We start from the raw sequence: 27967 nt of genomic DNA, 5'->3' as shown, positions 1-27967 counted from the left end.
ACTAGTTTATCCTTAATAATATTTTTTGATTCACAAAATATTTTTCCCAAAATAAATTTTCTAACTTTCTCTTCATTCCATATTCGTTGTTCATCCTTTTCTTTATAAAGAAACTTTTTAATTTGCAATCTTTTGTAAAATTTGTAAGAGTATTTTAGTCATTTTAACAAAATAACAGCTTATCAGCGTCTTTCCACCAAACACACCAACTGCTTATTATCAGTTTAGTACGTCTATCCAAACACGTACATACTTATTTAAAAGATCAGTTTCAGCATTTAAAAATGTTTTTAAGCACTTCAAGCTTATCAGCTATTTACAAATCAGCTAATCCAAACAGGCTCATAATATTGGAAATTCAATTTTTGCTTAACTTGACACAAAGTTGATTGAAGTTTTAAGTGAAATAGCACGGGCTAGCCAATTTTCGAACTGGTCATTCAAAAATAACCAGCGTTTGCCAAGTCATTGAAAAATAGCCACTATTTTACTGCAACAGAGACCGGTCCAGCATAATATACTGGAGTTCAGTGCACCTTTTGTATAAACATTCAGCATATTATACTGGACCGTTATACTTTGCTGGCTCCAGTATAATATACTGGAGTTCTAGTATACTTTGTTGGAACTCCAGTATAATCCAGTATATTATGCTGGAGTAATTTCCGGATTTTGAACAGTGTTTTCGTTCAGATTTATCTTTTACATAAAAAGTGGCTAAATTTGAATAACTTTTGAAACTATGACTATTTTTGAATGACTACTTGTAAATCTAACTATTTTTGAATTTCTCCCAAGTTTTAAGCACATTACCCACGGCCCCCTCTTAGAATCCCAGCCAAAAAAGGGAATAAATGAAAATACATCCATTTTGTTCTAGTGGAGCCGTCTGAAGATGTTAACGTGGTTGATTAATTATTGATTGCTCATATATTCTATTTAACGTTCACTTTTTTGTAGGAATATTCACGTTTTGATTAGCATTGCATTGGATCAAAAAGAGAAAAGTAAAGCATCAAACTGTGGTACAGAAAATTAGATATACACACTAGGACCATAGCTACATGAGAAAGCAGAATCGTTCTATACAGGCTCTTCCCCTAGCTAAAAGGTTATAACTTCCAATCACCAAACATATCTAACAGGAAGAATAAGAGTATGTGATCACTGTAGAAATGGAGTTATAGTGGTGTCCTGTGTCAAAAGAAAGGAAGATTCAAAAGTTTCTGGGGCCGTTCACAATTTGATCTTATCCATCCAATCTTCTCGTTAACATTGTCATATACGAACAACTGGCCACGTAGTGAAATATCTGCAAGGGATGACAGAAGTAACAGATTGTTTACTTCAGAAGAATCAAATAATGACTATAGTTGAACTCAAACCAGAACACACAAATTTCCTATGTTCAGAGCCAGTGGCGGATCTAGAGTGTTGTTATTGGGTTTGCATAGACCCTATAGTTCTATTGAGAAATCCTCTAAATATTTATAAATATATAATTGTGAACCCAGTTATTATTGTATATTAATTTGAAATTACGGTAGGAACCCATAAACTTTAAATTCCGGATCCGCCTCTGTTCAGAGCTTATGGACTGTTGTGATCTGATTCATTGTTTGTGCTACTATGAAGAGAACCTATAAACTAACAAGTGAAGAGAAATAGGTCTCCATCTGAACACTTAAATGGCTCAAATCCAGAATAGTCCATTAGAACACTCACACACCAACCTCAACTGACTAACAAGTTACTTCTGAACATCTCTATTCAGTTTAATAGATCTATTATATAATCTGTCGTTTTTGGAAACAGTACCTCCAAGTATGAAACCGGAACCATCATGAATGTTGCTTCCGTCAAGGATACCTAAACACACATTACCCTTTTCCTGCAGCAGAATAATTCAACATTGTTGGTTGAGAGAAAAAGCAAAAGAGGAAGGGGCAGGGGAGGGGACGAAAAAGTGCCATTGACCAAGAAAAGCAAGGGATTACTCACACTTATAGTCAAATACCCCTCTGCAGGAATCGAGAGCTTTGTGGACGCTATACGCCACTTGCTTCCAAATTGAAGGTTTAGAGGTTTGAATAATTGCCTTACCTCTGTAATAGATCTGCAAGCGTAGTATGAAAAGAATAATTATATTAGCAAGGAGTCATCAAAAAGGAGAAAAGGGGATGGAGAAAAAAGTAAATTTAATCAACATTCCCGAGAACAAAGAAGGCTAGGCAGATTGAGGCTGGCTTGTAAATGCAACTCTGGCTTCAGGTTCACTTAGAAGAAATGTCAGAAATGAGAAAACTATATGGCATATGCCAAAAAGTGAAGCGATAAGTTTCATGCTGATTTGAGAATCTCTAGATTGATATTATTTCCTCTATCACTATGCTATCACTTGAAATCAAATTTCTTGAAAGCAGTAACAGCCAGCACAGATACACACCAGAGGAAAGCGCTATCAAAAACTACAACTTCAAACTTTAATTGTTAACTCCTGCAACCAATCACTTATATATATATTGAACTGTTATACCTTACTGGGAATTTAGCTCGCCAGCAAATGGGTAATGTCGTGTCTGATGCATCCTTGATAAGATCTTCACTGGAAATCTCTTCAAGCTGCAATTATCGTGAAAAAGGAGCAAATAGTTGGTGAATAATCATCAAAGAAATGTACGATCTTCTGAATGAATTGAGTAATCACTCTGACTTACCATGGAAATTAAAGCTTTATATGCTTGATTTGTGAAATATGTGTAAGTACTGCCACTGTCAAACACTACAGTTCCTTTTCCATCTCTCGCTTTGCCTAATTGGAGTTCTTTGCTTCCATAGTTCATTTTCATCAATTCTGCTTGATAAAAATTTCTGAACATGAAAGGATGAGGCCTAATAAGGACCTGACAATATACCATTACTCAGGACGCATACAGGGGTAAAAACTATCAGAACCTATGGAAACTGAAGAAATCGGTGAGGAAAATGGAGACAAGTAAAATGATAGAAATATGATATGGAAATAACTCTGTTACTTTTTTTTTAAACCTTTTGGTTTCACTCTTATAGTTTAGACATTGGTAAGCATCTCTTGTTAAAGCACAAGAGTCTGGCACAACAATTGTACAAAAAGAGCAGTTCACAACCTTTAAAGCTTATATAAAAAAGAACCAGACATATAAGATGGCAATCTTATATATGACCCAAAAAAGCAAGAAATGAAAAACAAGGCACAACTCAAATACCAAAAAGCAGGGCCATGATTATAAGCAAGACAAAGGAGGAGTAAATAAAATAGAAAGAAAATAGGCAACCCCAAATGCTATACTCACGAAAAAGGGGAATTTAGCATAGGGACCCATGACACCCGCCAATGTGGGACAAAATCATTGCCTAAGAACAAGTAGCCCCCATTTGTATCAGCGCCAAGACAATGTCCAATAACATTGTTGATGAACCCATGGTTTGCTAGCTGAGAAGGTAAACTGATTGGAGCTCTGCTAAGTCCAAGGATCCCATCAGTGTTTGCTAGTGTGTTGAGAAGTGTGCCTTGCTGATCATATGCACAGCTGAAAAATGATAAGCCAAAACTTACAACCTTATAAAAAAAGTAGTAAGGCCACAAAGTAAAGGGTAAAGGATTAACTTTACCCGAAAACAACATCTGACTTGATTCCTGTCCCATTTGCAAGCACCAATTGAAGTGTATCTTTTGCAAGAACCCCAACAGAAGAGCTGTGGTCAGCGTATTCTATCTCATAATCACATTGATGGCAGTTATCACAATACTTGGACCTGAGATTCTCTTGAACCTCAACACAATAGGGGTTTTTTGGAGGTATCATATTGACGTTTCTGGGCTTGTACAATGGGTGGGCTCCCTGGGAAAGCTTCTTATGTTAGAAACTAGTATAGAATAACAAGCTTGAAAATAAAGAGCAGACTTTCTAACTACACTTTGGCAACTGAAGTGGTGGACAAAGTGTGATTGAGAGGCCCAACACCTCACCTACCACTACATAAATTACAAAAACGTTAGACCCTTTCTCACTAGAATTTGAATATCTTAAAACTTAGACCAAAATTCATCTGGTTATTTGGAAAAAGAAGGGGGTGGTCATCATTAGAACAATAAAAATTGCAGTGTGGCTGACTAATTTGTTGGTATAAGGAATGTCCATATCTCCCTATCAAGTAGTGTCCATAGCAAGCACGTTCTTGTTATGCATGATAGTAGGAACAAGAAGAAGCAGCTAGTAACAACAATAGCAAGGTCTAGGCATCACCTTGGCACAGCTAGTGCATGGAGCATCACATTGGATCCACATCAAGTCACTTCCCGTATCGATATCAACAAAATAAGGCTTAGGAGGATTCCCCACAAGCATATATGTGTAGTACAACCTATATAGGAAATGATGTTAAAATCAACTTGTGTTCCAGTTGAACAAGTCCTGACCCAATTATGGTTTACAGCAACAATATATCACTCAGAGTGCACTGGACATTTCAAAGAGGAAGAGTAAGGAAAACTACTAATCAAAACTTGGTTATTTTATTAGAGCGACCCAACATCTTGAGATGAAAATTTTGTAGGCAACTTGGGAAGTCAAGTTATCAGTCTGTTCTCCTTGGCACGCAACAGTTGAGCAAGTTAAAAAAGGTTTAGCCTTTAGACTGTGAAGTGTCATATCAATATAAAGCTGACCTTCATGGATTAATCTGCACAGTTTGTTTAATTTCAAACTAAGGTGCTTATCTTCTCTAGTTACTGCGTAGCTGGAATGACTAACTGAGTGTAGCTAAAAGCAACCAAAACCACTGCATTTTGCAGTTACGATAAATAAGTATCATAAAAGGTGAGCTTTCATGTAACAATGGACAGAAGAAACTTTAGATAGTAACAATACTAATTAATAAGTTCATTGGCTGTTATGAAGTCCATTTCTTCATTGGAGATTCACAATATTTGAATCCTTTATAGGTAAAGGGTTGCTGTTCTATCAGGTGAAATGAAGATACATGTGAATGCAAATGAAATCAGCAGTTGCTTTTTCAAATGTCTGGTAATTCTCTACATGGAATCTCCCTTCTATGCAATTCTCCCAGATATAATTCTGCCAGTAAACCCTTTAACTCTTTGACTTGTTCACAAATTATCATAGAATTGACAACAAGCTAAATATAGTCAAATTGTGTGATGTTCCTCTAAATATGTAAAGGACCAGGGCAATGGATATCAAGAATTCACATAACGCACCCCCAATTAGTTTGAGATTGAGGAATAGTCAATGATTTCAGAAATTATCATGAAATAAAATACAGGAACAAGTTAAAAGCAGTATCAAATATACTTCAATCAGACGAACCTACCCATCCGAATGAATATTACCCTTGACAGGAAAATTAGCAGAAGAGTCTAATTTAGTAGCAGCAGACACAGACTTAGCCATTTGTTGATCATTGACCAGCTCCATAACAATATCAGGTTTAAAATCCACAAACCTCCCAAGTTTAAACTCAACATCTGTCCTTGAATTCCAAATACTAGCACGCTTAGGATACAAAGGAAGAATAAAAGAACTATTGGAACTATTTTGATCATCACGGTCCACATCTCTTAATTCAAAAAGGGTCTCTTGTGAAAGTGAAGACCAGAATGATAAAGCAATTATAGAAATACCCAAAAGTCCAAGAACGATTCTTGGGCGAAAAAGGAACGATCTTTGTAAAGAAACATGAAAAAAGCCAGTGTTTGAATCTTGTTGTGGAACTGAAGATTGACTTTGTTGTGGTGGTTCTCGTTGTTGTTGTTGGTGGTGGTGTTGGGGTGGTGAATCAGAGAGTGTAAATGCAGTTATGGTTTTGCCTAAAGAAGGATTATCAAGAGGTGGTAGTGTGATTATTACTACCCCTTTTACAGGAGGAGAGTCATTGGTTGTGTCCTCCATTTTTTTGTATTGTCTCAGAATTGGCTGAATTGCTCTGCTGCTTGATTTCTATATTGAAAGCAAAGTCAATGGCATTGAATAGAATAATGTAGTAATGATAGGTGAAACAGTTGAAGATTAGAAGATACCGAGTACTTTCTCGGAATATGACTTTGAATTGAATCAGACTCGGTTTGAGTGACACTAGTATGCACCAATCCCTAACACTTATCAAATGGAGTTTAATATATAGTCATTTTTTGGTAAAAGGTTTTTTTAATCAAAAAGGGAAAAATTCCTTTATTTATGAATGAATATTGTTTTTTTCATAATTATTTTAATTTTTAATTGGGGGCAAAGGGCCAAAAATATTATTAGACTATGGGAATGGAACAATTTTTTCATTGTTAAATAAAATATCTCGTTCACACCCTTACCGTATTTCGATTTTGCCCTTATGAGCTGACAAGAGTAGTTAAAGAGCAAATATAGATCATTTGTATAGTTCAAGAATAAATTCGACTATTTATTCTAGTTAAAATTTTGATAGCAAAGGTTAACAACTTATTTATTTTAAATAAATATCATTTAAAAAAATTATATATTCTATATACCTTTTAATGTTTATAGCAAAATATCTAATTTTGGTTACCTCCTACTCCTAAGTCACTAATACGCTATTCAGTTACAATATTTTCTTTCTCTCTCTACTTTGATACAACTTTTGCCTCAGATTTCTCATAAAGAGCTCTCCAATTCCTTCACCCACCATCGTCATTAACTGATGAATCAATTTATCAACCAAACTAAACAATCTAATCCAGTTATTTGCAGAGAAAGGATTAAACCCTAAACCCTTCCGTTGCAATTACAATTGCAGAAGAAATCCTTACGTCTCCCTGTTTGCATAGCTATGGCGAAGAACATAAACAAGAATAAGAAAAATGGTCGTGCGGTTATGGATGTCTCCTCTGACAAGACGATCACGGGTCCCCAAGCAGTGTTGGTAATTTCTACAACCGAAATTAGATGAAGCCTCCGATCGACGGCGGCGTGTGAACAGTGAGATTCAGGGTTTTTGCTCGACGGTGGATTCGCCGGAAATTAGGGTTTGTTCTTGAACAAAGACGACGGAGTTTGGGGCTGAACAACTTGATTTTCTGTTAATATATTTTAATGTTTTTTCAACGTATCACATTGTATTTTTCATTGTATTCACTGTCTTTTTTTCATTGTGATTCAATCTATCTCGTTGTATTTCGTGTATTTCATTGTATTCACTGTCTTTTTATCTCATTGTATTTCAATGTATCCCGCTGTATTCTATATGTTTCATTGTATTCACTGTCTCGCTATATGCCATTGTCACGACCCAGATTTTCCACCCTCGGGAGTCATGATGGCGCCTACTAATGTGAGCTAGGCAAACCAATCCTTAACAACATACTTCATTAACAAATCACTTCTTTTAACGATTGTCACACCTTATTTTTCGGCTACACCCGCAAAGGGGCGTAAAAGGGAGTTTTTCCAATTAAAGGACAATCGAAACGGGATTTTATTTAAAAATTCAGAGTCGCCACTTGGGAGATTTATGGTGTCCCAAGTCACCGGTTGAATCCCGAATCGAGGAAAATATTGACTCTGTATTACAGTCCGCGAACCAAAAATCCAAGTAAGGAATTCTGTTAACCCGGGAGAAGGTGTTAGGCATTCCCGAGTTCCGTGGTTCTAGCACGGTCGCTCAACTATCATATTCGGATTATTTATCTGATTTTTAATACATGTTGAATCTATGTGCCAATTTTAACTGTGTACCGCTCTTATTATTATTATTTTTTACCGAGAATTGCAACATCGTGAAAATACATCTCGAACCACGTCACATCAATGCATCTGTAGTTATTGACACATTTCAACTCTGTTGAAATTTGGATTTGGGTCACATAAATGTGCACCCGAGTTTAAGAAGATAACATTATTAAATACGTGCCTAAAGAGACTAACGTATGATTATTTTGGGGAAGACCGTGAAATTGGCTAAACGGCCCGTCCCTAAGTCTAAGTATTTTAAATATACATTTTGATGAGGGCCCCGCGACTTATGTGTTCTATTTATCGAGGTTCGTCTCATTTATTATTTAAAAGGCAAACCTAACAGCGACTATGATCTCCTATTTAATATCATGTATCTAATAATAATAAAAGAAAACTTAGTTAATTTATGAACTACTAACTTAGTTAATTTATGAACTACTATATTAAAATAAACTTGCGTGTTTAAAAATGCCCAATTTTGGGGCCTTTGATCAAAGCATCGGGCTAGCAAGTATGTTAGAGGCCTAAGGGGGAACAGGCTTGTTACCAATTTCGAATGATCCATACAATTGGGCCATGGTATGGCCCAGATTGCTCATATTAACTTAAATGATCCTGAATGAAGTTTCTAAGCCATTAGTTTAATACCAATTCACTAATTCATTACCTATTGTAATTAAAACGAGTTAAAAACATGCAATTGACACCCCCACTTTGTTTTTAACTAACGGACCAGCCAACGTCTTATGCCACTGTCGTCCTAACATCTAGTTCGACACTCACATGACTACTATTACCAATTTGAACAACGGCCCTTAATACAAACACAATATCACAGGTTCAAAAATAGAATGCTAATTCAAGTTATTTCTAGCTTTAACTGTTTAAACTGAACACACACACTAAACTAACTATAGTTAGTGCCTACAATCGACACTTTAACCGAATTCCAATACTATTTGCATTCTACACTTTCCTTTTCCTTTCAATTGATGTGGTACTTTCCAGAATTAGCCATTGGCATAAAAAAAACTGGCATTCAGACTTAGTCGACAGAATCCAATGATCCAGTAATCCAAAAATCACAGTCCCAACTAATTTAACAGTCCAACAAACTCATCTTTAACTACAGGGATCAGTTACCATATGCTAACATGTTTTAGTATGAACTATATTAAAAAAAATCTCATACAACTCCATTTCAGTCCACTTACTACATACCAACAGGGATCTATATACTAACAGCAGTGACTGAATAATTTAAATACATCAGTCATATAGAAACTAAAACAAAATTTCAACTCTTCATGTATATTCGAACTCCATGTTTTCAGCTTACAAATGCCAGAGTTACAGTTGTGTACCTGGAAATCAGTTACAATGGAAGAAGAAGAAGAAAACAGGCAGGTCAGCAGCAGCAGATAGCACAACCCAACAGCAATAGTAATAATCAATGCCCAGTAATATAGAACAAAGAACAGGCCCAAGTGATGAGCCAGAAATCCAGAAGTGTTTAAAACCAAACGAGAATTACCAGACTGACTCAAAACCAGCCTGAACAAACCCAAAATCACTAGAAAACCAACCAGGGAACCTCTGAGACTCTCACAATCAGAAATCAAGCTAGAAACATGCAACTCATCAACTGGAATTCTAATTTGACTTCAGGAAACTAATGCAACAGTAGGTTTTCTCAATTTTTTCCAAAGTCAGGCAGTGTATGCCTATCTTTGGACTTTTTCTATTTTGTTTTGACCCTCAACCCTTACTGCCCTTTTTTCCTGAAAAAAGGAGACCCCCTCAATGTCTAAACCTTGCTCTATTTATCTGCCAAAAAACAGACCCTTCCCCCTCTCAAAAGCAATTAAACTAATACCACCACCATCTTTTTGCCCATGATATTCTCTTACAGCCCATTATCATGTGTCTTGAACCAAAGGCATGGGTAGCTTATAATATTCCATTAATCCCCATGCTATTATGTTTTGTTCCTCACTAATACTAAAAAATTCATTAGTTTAATGGTACTTTAATATTTTACTGACAGCCCACTTAAACTAGCCAATTTCTGAACTTTTCAATCCCCAAAATACCCTCTTAAAGCCCCCGGAATCACTATCCTACCCAATCCATTTCACTCTGCATTGAACCCTTCAACTATACCTATTCAAACCTACCCATTGACTAAACTGAATCCAACTAACTACAACAGCTATAACCAATTCAAATCAATTAGTAATTCAAGCTATTAAATCAAATAGCATTAAAATGAAGACTAAGGGTTCAGGGCAGCACACATTGAACTAGCTATATTGGGGAAGCAATCATATTTAGCTCAGCAACAGATGAGCTGAAATCAACTAGATGAGCATATGCCTTAATCAGATTGGAATACAAAAGACGAAACAGTCAACATGGCTTTAAGGGTATTGAAAGATTCAGGATAACAAATGACCAATAAATTCAGTTCAATGAACTGAATATACCAACAGGCTTAGTTCTAAGTTCAAATATACCAACGGGCTCATTTTAATACAACCTTAGAACACAAATGAGGCAGGAGGGGAACAGACAAGCATGAGCCAAAAATTAGACTATTATTATGCTAATCTAATATTCAAGCATACCAGACTAATCGACGACACTTGTTCAATCGATTACACAAATTATAACACATAACAATCGACAGCAAAAAGAAGCAATGATAAAATTGGACTAAATAAAAGGTCTGGTGGAGAAGGGCAGAATCAATCGACAATAATTAAAAAACCAATAAAGCTACACTAAACAAAGTAGACAGAATAACCAAACCCAAAATAGAACAAACAAGAAAAGGAAAATACCTCAAGTTTTCTAGGAAACATGGACGACCCTGATTCGAACTCAAACTCAAACTGTTTGAGGTTGAACGAACCTTAATCGAGTGTTCTCAACTGAGAACACTTCGACTAAAGTCGGTTAGACCCCAAACCCTCCTTCAGTTGGGACAGATTTCAACCTCTGGCTTTCTAGGGTTCTTGGGGGTTTGATTTGGGGTTCGAGTGGTTCTGGTCTGATTCGAACCAAACCCACGGTGGTTTGGTGACGAGGGAGGTCGGGGACATGTCTGGTATGAGTTTGGGACTAGTTGGGGTAGATCTAGTTTTGCTCGAATCTTCAATTGAAGATTCGAGAAGCTGGAGGTAGATTCGAGGAAAACAGTTAGCAAATCCATAACGAGGGTGGTCAGGGGGTGCCTTGATATGAGTTTGGGACTGATTGGGGTGGGTTTCAAGTTTGCTCGAATCTTCAATCGAAGATTCGAGAAGCTTCAGTCTGATTCGAGCAAAACGGTTAAGTGATTCGTAGAAAGGGCGGTTAGGTGCTCTAGGGGTGTTGGTTTCAGGGTCATCGGCGTCGTTGCCGCCGGCTTTCAGGCGAAAGGGTTTCAGGGCGGCTAGGGTTTGGAGGGTTGTTGGGTTTGTCTCTAAAGGAGACGATGAACAGGGGTGTTGCTTAGGGGGGGTGTGAGGTGAAGGGTTGAATTTATATACGGAGGGGGTGGTTTGATCCTGGTCCTTGGATCAAGCATGATCAACAGGTTGGATCAATTCACTTAACAAGCAAGGCGTCGTTTGGAGTTGTGCTAGGGCAGGGCCGATCCGGGGGCAAGTGGGTCGGGTTGTGGGGATTGTTCTGAGGCGTTGGATCAAATGAAATGAATGGCTTGGATCTGTCGGCTATATACGACGTTGTTTGGATATATCTGGGGATTGACTGGACCGTTCGATCGAGTGAGATCAACGACCCAGATTTTCCATGCCCAAACGTCATCGTTCCATCCATCCCCAAGGCTGGCTGGTTTGGACCGGGCAAAAGGGTGTTTGGACTGGGCCTGGACTCTCTTTTACAATTGGCCCAGTCCGATTTTGTCTTGTTTTTCTTCTTTTTCTTCTATTTTCTTTTTTAATTCAAAATTCCTAAATTGAATTGAAAAACCAAGATTATTTAAAAAGATATTAATTAACCCTTAACAACAATTAACATACAAGATCGAAAAATAAAATCGCACAATTAAACAATAAAATGACAAACTATCGGAATTCATATTTTTTGTGATTTTCATTCTTTAAAATAGGACGTGGTTTAATTAATTCAAAAATACATAATTAAATCCTAAATGCACATGCAACACATATTTTTGTATTTTTCTCATTTAAAGTAGGAACAAACATGCGCAGACAAAAATACAAATAAATTGCAAACAACACAAAACCATTTTGTTTTTTGAATTTTTGGGAGTAGTTCTCATAGGGCAAAAATCACGTGCTCACAGCTGCCCCTCTTTGTCCGAAAACACAAAATGTTTTCGTGCAAAGATAATGTGAGCGGATACGAGCGATTTTTGCCCGTTGGGGTACTCCGTGTGAAGAATTTTGAAAGATTTGACCGAACCTCTGCTTCAAAGGTTTCCTACATATCCCTGGCTAAAAGAGAATCAGGTCAATGTAGTTCGGGAAGTTTCGATAGTTGGGACTACCATGGAGCTGTTATTTTGCTGTTACTGATGTTGTTGCTGATGTTACCACTTACTGACCTCCTTATTACACCTTGATGAAAGATAAAGAAGTTATACTAAGCTATGATCTATGAATTACAAAGATTTATTCTCAAACTTGGTCATGTGACTATTGCTGCCTTGTTGCCTTGTGTTTCCTCTGGTATTTCTTTACTTCCGATTTGACTTGTATTCTCCCTTGATTGCTGATCTCGAACTGCTTATTTCCTTCTTGTGAGCTTCGCATTATTTTTCCTTTGAATCTTGAACTGCCTTCCTCTGCTGGGGATTTTTGTTGTTTCCCGCTGGGGATTTCGGTTGTATTCCTCTGCTTTACTGACTTCAACACCAATTACTTCTTAAAATATAACAACCTCTGTTCTAATAGGCGGGCTCCTGACTTCGATATAACTTCTTAAAGATAACACCTCTAGTCTCCAGGCGGGGCTCCTGACTTTGATATAACTTCTTAAAGATAACACCTCTATTCTCTAGGCGGGCTCCTGACTTCAACAACTTCTTAAAAACATAATACCTCTGTTCTCCAGGCGGGCTCCTGACTGCAACAACTTCTTAAAAATATAACACCTCTATTCTCCAGGCGAGCTCCTGACTTCAACAACAACTTAAAAACATAACACCTCTATTCTCCAGGCGGACTCCTGACTTCAACTACAACTTCTTAAAATGTAACACCTCCATTCTCCAGGCGGGCTCCTGACTTCAACAACTTCCTAAAATGTAACACCTCCATTCTCTAGGCAGGCTCCTCACTTCAACTACAACTTCTTAAAAATATAACACCTCCGTTCTCCAGGCGGGCTCCTGACTTTGACAACTTCTTAAACAATGCATTTTATTGTTGTTGTTCCTTCCTGCCTCCCGAACCATTTTCCTTTTAACTTGAATCATCCCCCTTCAGAATTGTTTCCCTCAAAACTGGTGTCTTATTTCTCCGAAAACTGTTGGGGATAACACTGGTGTTTTATTCACAACTATGTTATTTTCCTTCTTCATAGACTACTTCCTTTAAAGCTGGCGCTTTCCTTCCACTAGAACTACTTCCCTCAAACTGGTGTTTTCACTTCTCTGAAACCTGTCGGGGAAAACACTGCTGGGGAATTATCTTCCTTCTTTAAGACTAGTTACTTCCCTCCTTTTAACAATGGTGGGGATGACACTGATTCAAAGACCACTACCCTTAAAACTCAGGTTATCTTGCTTCTTCCAAGATTGTTTTCTTTAAAACTTGTATCGCATTTTCTTGCATACTGCTGGGGATTTTACTTCCTTCAAAACTTGTGTTATCTTCCCTCTTTCCCAAGTGGTTATCTGATCTCAAGAAAATTTTCGCAATGAGCGAAAATTTTCTGCCCCAGTTTGATAATCTTCTCTACGGCCATGTCTTCCTGTTGTCAATAACATTTCCTTCCCTACTTCAAATCAAAGAAAAATTTGTTAGTTTAAAATGTGGTGAGTGGTCGTGTCACTCCTGCTGGGGATGGTTTTTCCCTTCTTCCTTTCCCTGCTTTGTGCTTTATTACAAAACTTGCTGGGGATAATATTATTTGTTGGGGATGATATTCCTGCCGGGGATGGTTTTCTTTTCTCTTCCTTCCCCGCTCTGTGTTGTCCGACCATCGCGGAACTTGGTCGATAATTTGTCGGAGTTGTTACTGCATCTCGCAAATCTGCTGGGGATCCTCTTGGAATATGATCCATAACTTTTCAGCTGTTGTTTTTCTGTTTTTCTCCAACTTCCTCTGGAAATTCGGTCCACTTGGAATCTAGACCCATTCATCATTTGGTCTTGCGACAAGCTTCTTTTCGCTTTGTCGCCTTATCTTTGGCATCTCCTATTCTCATTTTGCTTTGCACCATTTTGGCCACTGGTAGTAAGCTCTGAAAATCCTTTTCAACAACAAACTACTGGTGAGGTAAAGTCTTTAAACCAAGAAATGAAAAAGTGATGATTTCAAAAAATAGATAAAGAAGAAGTCTTTCTGAACAAATGTTGGGGAAAAAGAAAGAAAAGAACTTATTTGAATGATACAACTGTTCCCAACGATCATGTCATGCATTCCGGATTAATCAACTCAGTCTATTTGTATCAATCAATCTTTTGGACGGCCTCATCTTGCTGGGGATAAACAAGCACTTAACTCTTTTCCAAATGCGGACCATTTCCGCCAATCTTGCCTTGTCGCCTCATAGTGCCCTTCGAGGGGTTTTCACTAATAAGACTCTCTCATTTCTCTCAACTCCCATCGCCTTATGGTTCCTATGAAGATTTTCACCGATAAGACTCTCTCATTTTATTTCTCTTTCTCAGCTGGGGATTGGAGTGTTGCCGATGAAATTCTCTCTACTGGGGATTCTTTCGACTATCAATTCATTTCCAGCTTATGATCCTCTTCTCTACTAGGGATCAGAGTGTTATTACCGACTTCCATTTGCATGACTTGGCACTTTTTGGATACTGATCGGGAGGTCTTTTTGGACATCAATATGGGTTTTTGTGTGTGGCTAAAAGAAAAAGGGTAAAAGGTTCAAAATAATTTTGATGGGTAGAATATTACAACTCTTGGAATCAACTTTCTTTCCCAAAATTATAAACACAACTTCTGCCCCAGTTTTTCTTGCTTGGGGATTTTTCGTTTTTTGTTATACTATGACCGAGCCGTGAGGCGCCTACGTATCCTTCTTTGAGGAATCAGGTCAAACGTAGTTCCCATTTCCTTTGTTTTTCTTGTGACTTTTCTTTTGTCTTTATTATCATTATCTTTCTCTTCTCTTTTTCTTTCATTTTCATTACTGATTCCAAAAGAGGGTATGAAAGAATAAATAAGGCTCAAAAGGGGAAGCAAAGGTTGAAGTGTTTGGATGGAAGAACAAATTGCCTCCGTCATTTCATTCTCTGAAACCATGCCAAGTGCAAACAAACAACAATTACAATCAAAAGAAATCATACATAATATCTCTTAACTGCGTCAGAATTGATAGCCATGTCGACGCATTTCCCTTCGATATTTGTTAAACATAAAGCGCCATTGGACAACACTCTGGTTATAATGAATGGCCCTTGCCAATTCGGGGCGAACTTGCCCTTTGCTTCGGCCTGATATGGCAAGATTCGTTTCAGCACCTGCTGTCCTACTTCAAATTTCCTGGGACGCACCTTCTTATTATATGCTCTTGCCATCCTCTTCTGATACAACTGGCCATGGCATACTGCTACCAATCTCTTTTCATCAATCAAGTTCAACTGCTCCAATCAGGCTTTGACCCATTCATCGTCATCAATCCCAACCTCAGCGATAATCTGAAGGGATGGAATTTCAACTTCCGCCGGTATTACTGCTTCAGTTCCATATACCAACAAATAAGGAGTTTCCCCTACTGAAGTTCGTACAGTAGTGCGATAACCCAACAATGCAAATGGTAATTTTTCATGCCATTACCTTGAACCTTCTACCATTTTCCGAAGTATCTTCTTTATGTTTTTGTTGACTGCCTCAATGGATCCATTCACCTTGGGACGATTTGGGGTGGAATTGTGGTGTGTAATCTTAAACTGTTGACATACCTCTTTCATCAAATTGCTGTTAAAATTAGCACCATTATCTGTGATGATCACCTTTGGGATTCTAAATCTACAGATGATATGGGAGTGAACAAAATCTACCACTGCCTTCTTGGTTACCGACTTGAAAGTCTTAGCTTCAACCCACTTAGTGAAATAATCGATGGTCACCAGAATGAACCTATGACCGTTGGTAGCTGCCGGCTCAATAGGTCCAATGACATTCATGCCCCAGGCAACAAATGGCCATGGTGCTGACATTGTATGCAATTCTGATGGTGGAGAATGAATCAAATCTCCGTATATCTGGCACTGATGACATTTGCGCACAAAACTGATACAATCTCGCTCCATGGTGAACCAATAATAACCTGCTCGGAGAATTTTCTTTGCCAACACATATCTGCTCATATGTGGTCCGTAAACTCCTGAATGTACTTCGGACATGACAGTCATAGCCTGTCTAGCGTCTATGCATCTTAACAGTCCCAGGTCTGGTGTTCTCTTATACAGAACTCCTCCACTCAAGAAAAATCCACTTGCCAACCATCGAATTGTTCTCTTTTGATACCCCATGGCTTGCACTGGGTATATCCCCATTCTGATGTATTCCTTGATATCGTGAAACCATGGTTCGCCATCCAGTTCTTCTTCAATCATGTTACAATAAGCATGCTGATCTCGGACTTGAATATGCAAAGGATCGACATAAGCTTTGTCCGGATGGTGCAACATCGATGCTAAAGTGGCCAAAGCATCGGCGACCTCATTATGAACTCTTGGGATGTGTCTGAACTCCACTGATCGAAATCGTTTACTCAGATCGTGAAAACATTGTCGATATCGTATGAGCTTTAAATCCCTTGTTTCAGATTCGCCTTGAATCTGATGCACCAGGAGGTCCGAGTCTCCCAAAACCAAGACGTCCTGGACATCCATGTCTGCATCTAACCTTAAACCCAAAATGCATGCTTCGTATTCAGCCATATTGTTGGTACAATAAAAATGAAGCTGAGCCGTAACAGGATAGTGATGCCCTGTTTCAGAAATAAACACAGCTCCTATTCCGACTCCTTTCATGTTAGCAGCCCCATCAAAGAAAAGTTTCCAGCTTGGTTTTTCGGCTTGTTCTAGTTCATCAATACACATCACCTCTTCATCAGGAAAATAAGTCCTCAGTGGCTCATACTCTTCATCGACCGGGTTTTCGGCCAAATGATCGGCCAATGCATGGGCTTTCATCGCAGTCCGAGTCACATAGATTATGTCAAACTCTGTGAGCAAAATCTGCCATGTTGCAAGTCTTCCTGTCGGCATAGGCTTTTGAAAGATATACTTCAATGGATCCAAGCGTGAAAGAAGGTAAGTAGTGTAGGATGACAAATAATGTTTCAATTTCTGTGCCACCCAAGTTAAGGCACAACATGTCCTTTCCAGGTAAGTGTACTTGAACTCATAAGCTGTGAACTTCTTGCTAAGATAATAGATGGCTTGATCCTTCTTGCCGGTGACGTCATGCTGCCCCAGTACACATCCAAATGAATTTTCCAAGACTGTCAAGTAAAGAATCAAAGGTCTCCCCGGTTCTGGCGGAACCAGCACAAGTGGGTTTGTCAAGTAACATTTTATCTTGTCAAACGCTTCTTGACACTCATCAGTCCACTTGATCGCAACGTCCTTCCTCAACAACTTGAAAATAGGCTCACAAGTTGTCGTGAACTGAGCAATAAACCTGCTGATGTAGTTCAGCCTTCCTAACAGACTCATCACTTCAGTCGTGTTCCTCGGAGGGGGCAAATCTTGTATGGCTTTAATCTTTGATGGGTCCAACTCGATGCCTCGCCGACTGACTATGAATCCTAATAGCTTTTCGGATGGAACACCAAATGCACACTTGGCGGGGTTAAGCTTGAGGTTGTACCTGCGAAGCCTCTGGAAGAATTTCCTCAAATCCTCGACGTGGTCGGCCTGATGCTTTGATTTTATGATCACATCATCTACATATACTTCAATCTCCTTATGTATCATATCATGAAACACAGTATTCATTGCCCTCATATAAGTTGCCCCAGCATTCTTTAGACCAAATGGCATTATCCGGTAGCAATAAGTTCCCCAAGGTGTGATGAATGTCGTCTTTTCTGCATCCTCTTCATCCATTAGAATCTGATGATACCCGGCATAGCAATCTACAAAAGATCCGATCTCACACTTGGCACAATTATCGATCAAAATGTGGATGTTGGGTAGTGGGAAGTTATCCTTCGGACTTGCTTTGTTGAGATTGCGGTAATCGACGCATACTCTGATATTGCCATCCTTCTTCGGCACAGGCACAACATTATCCAACCAAACAAGATATCGGGTGACCTGGATAACCTTTGCATCCAACTGCTTGGTTACTTCCTCTTTAATCTTCACACTCATTTCTGTTTTGAACTTCCTCAATTTTTGCTTGACGGGAGGACACGCAGGGTTAGTGGGCAGTTTGTGAATCACTAAATCCGTGCTTAACCCTGGCATGTCATCATACGACCATGCAAAAATGTCTTTGAACTCAATAAGTGCTTTGATTAGCTCCTCCCGGATATTCGGTGCGATGTGGATGCTTATTTTAGTTTCTCTGGTATCATCTGCATCCCCTAAATTGATGGCTTCTGTGTCATTTAAGTTGGGCTTGGATTTCTCTTCAAACTGGCTTAACTCTCTGTTTATCTCTTCGAAGGCTTCATCCTCGTCGTATTCCGATTCATTATCATAATCGACCCCTTGTATAATTAGTTTAGAATCAAATTGATTTTTTAGATTGGGCTGAAGATCTGTTGTGCATGCCATGTCATTAGAACCAATATAAAGAGAACTGTTCAGAAAGAGAAAAGAAGAAAACAAAGTCAAAACAAAATAAGAAGAAAAAGCTTTCACTTTATTAAAATACGGGATAACAGAGTTTCACACTTTTCCGAATACAAAACAAAACTGGATTACAACCCTGGAATAATCCAAAAACAAGAAAGAAAAATCAGAGCCCACTACCAAGACTCCCTCCACGTAGGAAGGGGAGTCACCATCCAATTGTTAATATTTGTCCTAAGCCCCACAAACTGTACATCTAACCTACTGGACCCTTCTCCAGCTTCTACCATGTTGACATCGGAAAACAGCCTTTCAAAGCCCTCATTTAAGTCTCCATCTGCACCAATCAATGGCCCTGTAATCTTGGACATCAATTGCTTTTTGATGCTCGACCTGATAAAAGATCTGGACAGGCGCGGGATTGGCTTGGGAAGGACCTAGACTCTTTCTTCAACTTGCGGGCCCGTCTCACATCCGCCACGGTAGGCTTGAACCCTAGCCCAAAGGTATCCAGATTTTTGGGCAAAGAAACCGGTTGAACAATACCCTGAAGATCAGCCCCTAAACCTTTGCCTGGCACAAACCCGTTTTTCAACATCTCCGAGGCTACCATGACAGTTGCAGCTGATATTTTGGGAAATGGGATACTTTCCCCCTCGGGAATTTTGTCCACTAAAACCGTATCGAAAACTTGGTAAACCCACGACCCCTTGTCATCGTCAGTCTCTATGAAGGGTACGATGGTGTCACACCTCCTTTTTCCGCACCCGAGGGGCGCAGGGGAGTTTTTTCCAATTAAAGGACAATCGAAACGGGATTCGTTTATTTATTTCAGAGTCGCCACTTGGGAGATTTAGGGTGTCCCAAGTCACCAATTTTAATCCCGAATCGCGGAAAAGAATGACTCCATATTACAGTCTGCGTACCAGAAATCCGGATAAGGAATTCTGTTAACCCGGGAGAAGGTGTTAGGCATTCCCGAGTTCCGTGGTTCTAGCACAGTCGCTCAACTGTTATATTTGGCTTGATTATCTGATTTTATACAAGTATGAACTTATGTGCAAATTTTAACTTTTAACCGCTTTATTATTATTGTTTTTACAAGAATGTGAACATCGCTTAAAACACGTCTTTGGACTGCGTCACATGAAATGCACCCACAATCCGGAACGCATTTTATTTGATGTTTTGAGATTTGGATTTGGGTCGCATGAAATGCGCACCCGAGCTTAAGAAAGTAAATTATTAAACACGCGCCTAAAGAGACTATCGCGTTATTATTTTGCGGAGGCCGTGAAATTTGCTAAACGACCCTCCTGAATTCTAAGTAATTTTAAACAAGTATTTACTGAGGGCCCCGCAATTTGTGTTTTTATTCGGCGAGGCTCATCTCATTCTTATTTTTTAAAAGGAATTTGCAACGTCATGGAAATGCATCTCATACCACGTCACAGTCAATGTACCCGTGATTAGAGACACATTTCGATTTCGTTGAGATTTGGATTTGGGTCACATAAATGTGCACCCGAGTTTAGGGAGATAACATTATTAAAGGCGCGCCTAAAGCAACTAGCGCATTATTATTTTTGGGTAGGGCCGTGAAATTTGCTAAACGACCCATCCCGGAATCTAAGTATTTAATACATATATTTTGTGAGGGCCCCGCAATTTGTACATTTTTTTATTTTTGGCGAAGCTTGTCCCGTTTTTTTTATTTTTTATTTTTTTATTATTATTTTTATTTTTTATATTTTTAAAAGGATGCCATTTTTACGCCTTTAACAATACTAAACCTTACGACTTCTTTACAACTACAATCTCATAACTTGTCAAGATTTGATAAAAGAAGTTAAGCGAATGAGTGTTTCGGGCGTAGTAACAACACGTACTAATACTAATCTTGTCCAAACAAACTAAGATAATGAAGGGACGAGCGAATCAACGTCAAACCGTGTCTTAGGGCTACTACTACAACTAAATCAAATGACGTCAAGTAAACAATAATAACATAACACAAAAATGAACAAAAATGCATACGGTGAAACATAAGCCGAATATCAATTGATATATTTGCAACTTCAAACATTGAACGTAAAATTTCTTTAATCCAATACATCGAGGCTTACTAACCTGAATAAACAGAAATGCTTAGAGCCATGGACCGAACCTCAACATCGACTTCAACGAACAAACTCGACGCGCCGGACCTCGACGAACAGAGACGACCTCAACGGTCTGCACGACGATAGTGAAAGAACGACGATAACATGGTTGATTGGTTGTCGTGTTTTGGACAGGACGGTGAAGCGATGGTGGTTCCGACGAGGGAAGCAGCGGCAACTGCTGCTCGATAGCAGTTGGGGCGTGGGGGTCGACGGAACTGTTGGTTTCGCTGGTAAGGCAGGCGGTGTTTAGACGATGCAGCAGCAGTAGCTGCTGCTTGACGGGTGGTCGTGGGGGGTGTGACTGGTTCAGTTGATGACGCAGTAGGGTTTTGGGTGTTTGTCGACGATGGTGGAGCCGGGGGGGGTTGCGGACGGTTTGGAGTGAGGGTTTTTGGACGTGAGGGAGTGGTTTTTGGATGGTGAAAGGGCAGTAGGTCGACGATGGCTGCTGGGTTCCGACGTGAGGGTGTCGGAAGGGATGGAGGGAAGCTGTGGTAGGAGGGTGTTTGCCGGAGGGTTTGGACAGTAGGGTGGTCGTTTGGGTGGTGGTTATGGCGTTTTGAAGGGTCGGGCTGTTTGGTCGTTGATGGTGGTAATGGTTGAGTCGACGGAGGGAACGGTGTTTACGTTTGGTGATGATCCGGCGAGGAGGGCTGGTGCGTGGGGGTGCCGGAAGGGATGAGGGAGCTTAGTGGTCGTCCATGGTGGTTTTGGGCAGTAGGGTGTTGGTCCGGTGCTGGATGGGTCGTTTGGTGAGTTGAAGAAGAAGACGATGGTTAGGGGTCATTTTTGGTTTTTCTGTTCGGGGGGGGGGGGTCCTCTCTCTCACAGTAGGGTTTTGCTTCTTCTTCTTTATGAAGAAGAAGCGTGAACAGTCCTCCCCTCAAAAATTTTTAAAGTCCCCCTTTTCTTTGTCTTTGTCCGTGTATTTAGCATGGGCTTGTCAAGAAAAATGAGCCCCACGCGTGGTGGGGTTCGAGGCATATGTTCCCCACGCGTGGTGGGGGTTCCCCATGTGTCCTGGACACGGTTTATTACGGGCTAGGTCCGAAAATTAGGCCTAAAATCGGGTAGTTTGAACCCGAATATTATTCTTTTGCCCGGACCCGAGAAATAGGAACACGTTGCTTAACTAGTCCTATGTAAGCAAAATAACTACCAAAAATAAGACTAGTATTTAAACAAAACTATATCTTTTTAAATATTTTTCAAGGTTTAAAATAGCTACAAAATATTAATAAAACTATTTTTTTGTAATTTTCGTTTTTAAATATTAGGATAAAATATGAGGTAATATTTTTGTATTTTTCAAAGTTAAAAATGACTATAGAGCCTTAATAGAACTATATTTTTTTTGTAATTTTTCGAAATTATATAAAGTAAAAATAAAGTGCAATTTTTGTATTTTTTCAAGTTTATGAGAGATACATAAACTAAAATTTATATATATATTTTTTTGAAATTTTCTTTTTGCAACGAAATAAAGTAAAAATAGTTAAAATAGCTATATTAGTCCTAATTTCACATATTCACGCTAAAAATGTGAAAATCCTCGGGGAGGGTCAAAAATCACGTGCTTACAGCTGCCCCTCTTTGACTGGAAACACGAAGAGTCTTCCGACAAAGAACGACTAGCCGTGTTTTTGACCCGACCATTACTTGGACGGACTACACTTAAGGAAAGGAAGGGAATGTGACCGAGCCCTGGTATCTGAGCTGCCTACATATCCTTGGTTATACCGGAATCAGGTCACGTGTAGTTCGGGAATGAGAGAGATGGTAGAGTGTACCGATGTGAAGAGCCGATCGAGGTGCCGTTCCTTTGAGGTTCCGGTCCGCGGTCCTGTCATTACAACAAAAATGAAAACTGAACAAGACTAACTAAGCCTATCAGCTACTAGTTACAAGGATTCCTATCTCTTAAGTCTTCTGAAACTTGGTCTTGAGTCTTGAATGGTGTTTCATACAGACTTTGGATCTGAACCTTGATACTTGCTAGTTGTAGGTGCTAGTTCTTGAGCATTTTTTCTTGGTTTTTTTTTTTCTTTTTTCTCTTTTTTTTCTTGTTTTTTTTTTTGTGACCAGCTTCTGTTGATCATCCCAGACTATTGATTCACGTTCTTGAGGCGAGCTTCTAACTTGGATTGAATGCTGGGGATTTCTGTTGTAATCCTTCTGCTTTCCAGTGGGTCACTGCTTGATTTTGAAAAATGTTTCTCCGTTCTACAGGCGGGTCCCTGACAATCAAAACAAACAAAACAAACAAAATTTCCTAACCCAGTTTGTACTGGGAAGGTTTGTGAGTCGTTAGCAAAATTGTAACTCACTTACACTACTGATGCAATGATGAGAGTAAACTAAAGACTAGGCTAGGATGTGCATCTCCTAGGAGTAAAACCAAAACTCTTGCTAGCAAATGTGTCTGCTAAAATAAAAACCTCAATGACTCAAACTAGAAAGTGTGTCTTCTATGGTTGAATCGGAATGAGCTAAACTAGGAAGTGCGTCTCCTAAGGGTGAAAACTTCAGTGACTAGAACTAGGAAGTGCGTCTCCTATGAATAAAATCTCGATTAGGAAGTGCGTCTCCTACGGGTAAACTTCAAAAACTGGACTAGGAATGGTGTCTCCTATGGTCGAACTTAAAATGAATCAAATTAGGAAGTGCGTCTCCTACTGGTGAAGCTTGCTTAGGAAGTGCGTCTCCTATTGGGAAAACTGTTCTTAGGAAGTGCGTCTCCTACTGGGTAAAACTTGCTTAGGAAGTGCGTCTCCTATTGGTGAAACTGAACCTAGGAAGTGCGTCTCCTATTGGTGAAATAAACTTAGGAAGTGCGTCTCCTATTGGTGAAATTAACTTAGGAAGTGCGTCTCCTATTGGTGAAACTTGCTTAGGAAGTGCGTCTCCTATTGGTGAAACTGACTTAGGAAGTGCGTCTCCTACTGGTGAAACTTATCTTAGGAAGTGCGTCTCCTATTGGTGAAACTTCCTTTAGGAAGTGCGTCTCCTATGGTGAAACTGAACTTTAGGAAGTGCGTCTCCTATGGTGAAACTGAACTTTAGGAAGTGCGTCTCCTATGGTGAAACATATCTTAGGAAGTGCGTCTCCTATGGGTGAAATGAACTTAGGAAGTGCGTCTCCTATGGTGAAACTGAACTTTAGGAAGTGCGTCTCCTATGGTGAAACTGACTTAGGAAGTGCGTCTCCTATGGGTGAAATGAACTTAGGAAGTGCGTCTCCTACTGGTGAAACTTGCTTTAGGAAGTGTGTTTCCTATTGGTGAAACTTGCTTAGGAAGTGCGTCTCCTATTGGTAAAAACTGAACTTAACTTAGGAGGAAATGCATCTCCTATGGGTAAAGACGTGGAATGTATGCCTCTGTTATCTGGGCGGGCTCCCAATTTCAACACTTGAAAAGTAAAGACTGAATTTATGCCTCTGTTATCTGGGCGGGCTCCCAACTTCAACATTGAAAAGTAAAGACTGAATTTATGCCTCTGTTATCTGGGCGGGCTCCCAACTTCAACACTTAAAATAAAAAGACTAGATGTATGCCTCTGTTATCTGGGCGGGCTCCCAACTTCAACATTGAAAAGTAAAAGACTGAATTTATGCCTCTGTTATCTGGGCGGGCTCCCAACTTCAACACTTAAAATAAAAAGACTGGATGTATGCCTCTGTTATCTGGGCGGGCTCCCAACTTCAACACTTGAAAGTAAAAACTGAATGTATGCCTCTGTTATCTGGGCAGGCTCCTAACTTCAACACTTAAAAGTAAAGACTGAATGTATTCCTCTGTTATCTGGGCGGGCTCCCAACTTCAACATTTGAAATAAAAGACTGAATGTATGCCTCTGTTATCTGGGCGGGCTCCCAATTTCAACACTTGAAATAAAAAGACTGAAATGTGTTCCTCTCGTTATACAGGTGGGCGCCTGGAACATGAAATGCAAATACTGAAATGTATTCCTCTCGTTATTCAGGTGGGCGTCTGGGTTCAACAAAATGTATTCCTCTCGTTATACAGGTGGGCGCCTTGTTGTAAAGATATGAAAAATGATATGCCCGCATTATACTGGTGGGTGACCTAGAATATGAAATGAACAGACACAAGTGTATTCCCGCATTATACTGGTGGGTGACCTAGAACAGAAATGAAAAGACAGGAATGTATTCCTCTCGTTATTCAGGTGGGCGCCTGTCAAACTAAGACATAAAAGTATTCCTCTCGTTATTCAGGTGGGCGCCTGGTGGTAAAGATATGAAAAATGATATGCCCGCATTATACTGGTGGGTGACCTAGAACAGAAATGAAAAGACAGAAATGTATTCCCGCATTATACTGGTGGGTGACCTAGAACAACAATGAAAAGACAAAAATGTATTCCTCTCGTTATTCAGGTGGGCGCCTGTCTTCAAAACTTGAAATAAAAAGACTGAAACCAACATATCCTATTTGAGGGCGGATGAACCCAACATATCCTATTTGAGGGCGGATGAACCCGACATATCCTATTTGAGGGCGGATGAACCCGACAGATCCTATTTGAGGGCGGATGAACCCGACATATCCTATTTGAGGGCGGATGAACCCGACAGATCCTATTTGAGGGCGGATGAACCCGACATATCCTATTTGAGGGCGGATGAACCCGACATATCCTATTTGAGGGCGGATGAACCCGACAGATCCTATTTGAGGGCGGATGAACCCGACATATCCTATTTGAGGGCGGATGAACCCGACAGATCCTATTTGAGGGCGGATGAACCCAACATATCCTATTTGAGGGCGGATGAACCCGACAGATCCTATTTGAGGGCGGATGAACCCGACATATCCTGTTTGAGGGCGGATGAACCCAACAGATCCTATTTGAGGGCGGATGAACCCAACATATCCTATTTGAGGGCGGATGAACCCGACAGATCCTATTTGAGGGCGGATGAACCCAACATATCCTATTTGAGGGCGGATGAACCCAACATATCCTATTTGAGGGCGGATGAACCCAACATATCCTATTTGAGGGCGGATGAACCCAACATATCCTGTTTGAGGGCGGATGAACCTAACATATCCTATTTGAGGGCGGATGAACCCAACATATCCTGTTTGAGGGCGGATGAACCCAACAGATCCTATTTGAGGGCGGATGAACCCAATGTAAGCACGTGATTTTTGCTTTACGAGCAATCGCTCCAAAAGAAAATAAAAATAGTAACAAATGGTTTCGCTGTACAAATGTTTGAGTTTTCGTGACATGTGTTGTTAGTCATTTGTGGATCTGTCCATTTTTGCATTTAATCATTAACAAACAAAATATGTATGTCAGGATGATTAAACCATAATTCGGTCAGTAAAAGAAAATTCAAAAAAATAGATATATATGTGTGCATCGTTTGTTCTAGGTTTTTAACTTACTTAAATGATTTTGTGGTAATTGTGTTAAAATATTGCATTGTTGTTTAGTTTTAATTTCGTTATTTATTATTTTTATTTTTATTTTTTGTTTTAAAAGAAAAAAATGAAATTAGAAAACAAAAGTGAAGGAAATCGGTTTGGGCCAAAAATTAAACAAAATAACTGGCCCAACCAGCACTCAGGCCCAGTCCAAATCCGGTTGCCCAGACACCTCCTGAAACGACACCGTTTCAGGCCAATCCATCTCAGCCGTTCCAATCAATCCAATCCAACGGTCCAGGATCATTTTCAGCAACCCGTGTTCAAACCCGACCCAATAACCAATCCGACCCAACCCCTCACTTAAACCAAACGACCCCGTTTAACTACCAAACGACCCCGTCTCATTTCCCACCCTCAGATCCAAGCCGTTGAGATCATATGATCTAACGGCTCAGATCCGATCAACCTCCCCATATATAAACTCAGCCCTTACCCCGCACCCCCTATACCAACCCCACCCTTCATCGTCCCCAAACTCAAACCTGAAACCCCCCGAACCCTAGCAGCCGCCCTAGTCTCCTTCGCCATTAAAGCCGGCGGCACGAACGCCGGTGACCACCTCCTGAACACCCTAAGACCCCCTCACTCTCCTGAACATGGATCTACTATCCATTTGCCTCGAATCACTTTCGTTCGTCTCGAATCTTCATTTGAAGATTTGAGTCGAACCCGGACCTACACCAAACCTCACCATCTTTGTATCAGCCACTCCCCTGACCTTCCTCGTGACCAAACCAAGCTTGGTTTGGTCCGAATCTACCCACAACTCCCTAAAAATCAGATCTGGGGATCCAAAACCTAGAACACTAATAGCCTTGGAATCCGGCCGGTCTTGACAAGGGTTTGAGGTCTAATAGACCTTAATCAAGGTGTTCTCATGTGAGAACACCCTGATTAAAGTTTGTTCGGCCTCAAGAGTTCGAAGTCGAGTCAGATTTGGGTCCGTTTTGATTTCAAACTTTTTCGGTAAGTTTCCTTTTCTCTTTGTTTGGTTCTGATTAAGTCATTAGCATGCTTTGTGGTAATTGCTTGTTATTTCCTGATAGTTTCTTAATTTCTTTCTTCTCTGTAAAGACCTTTTATTTGGTCGATTGTGTTCTGTGTATGATTTAAATGTATCCTATGATAAGCATGTCCGATTAGTATAGTCGTCGCATGAATAAACTTATATAGGTTCCCAGTAATTGAACACAAAATTGTCTGATGCCCTTTAGGTCCCCGAACGTATTGTTTATATGAGCGACTGATTATTACCTGCTATAATTAGTATAGTCGACTCGATAAATGTCGTTGATTAGTTTCTATAACTAATGAATCGAACGAGCTAATAAGGTCGCATGACTAATTGAACGTTGCCACTAACTGAATGCCCCAGCATTGTTTAAAATGGTTGGTTTGCATTGTAAAAATGACTGAAAAGGTTCAGTCCAGGCAGTCTTAAATCTGAACTTTCGCCAGTTCAAAAATGCCCTGAGGCTGCAATAGGCAGGGCAGTAATAATCAAGGTTAAGCAGGGGTATTCTGGGGTGTTAAAAAGGGCAGAAAGATTAGTTTAAATGAGCTGACAAGTAGGGTACTGATTTAGGATTAAACTAATACCAATGGGGAGCAAG

At 39.7% G+C, this 27967-nt stretch overlaps 1 protein-coding gene across 1 annotated transcript; it reads right to left on the bottom strand.

Annotated features, from left to right (window-relative positions):
* Positions 1-1008: 1008 nt before the first annotated feature.
* On the bottom strand, positions 1009-6041 carry LOC104226351 (aspartyl protease APCB1). Its single transcript, XM_009778320.2, has 9 exons — positions 5374-6041; positions 4287-4404; positions 3652-3881; positions 3333-3569; positions 2718-2871; positions 2537-2622; positions 2002-2116; positions 1819-1891; positions 1009-1312 (listed from the first exon to the last, which is right to left on the bottom strand). The coding sequence occupies exons 1-9, from the start codon at positions 5949-5951 to the stop codon at positions 1200-1202; spliced, it is 1704 nt and encodes a 567-aa protein (XP_009776622.1). The 5' UTR covers positions 5952-6041; the 3' UTR covers positions 1009-1199.
* Positions 6042-27967: the final 21926 nt, after the last annotated feature.

The sequence above is a fragment of the Nicotiana sylvestris genome, chromosome 6, assembly GCF_000393655.2.
Source record: "Nicotiana sylvestris chromosome 6, ASM39365v2, whole genome shotgun sequence".
Classification (NCBI taxonomy): domain Eukaryota; kingdom Viridiplantae; phylum Streptophyta; class Magnoliopsida; order Solanales; family Solanaceae; genus Nicotiana; species Nicotiana sylvestris.
The sequence above is the reverse complement of the archived record's forward strand: the minus strand, read 5'-3'. Positions and strand labels throughout refer to the sequence as shown.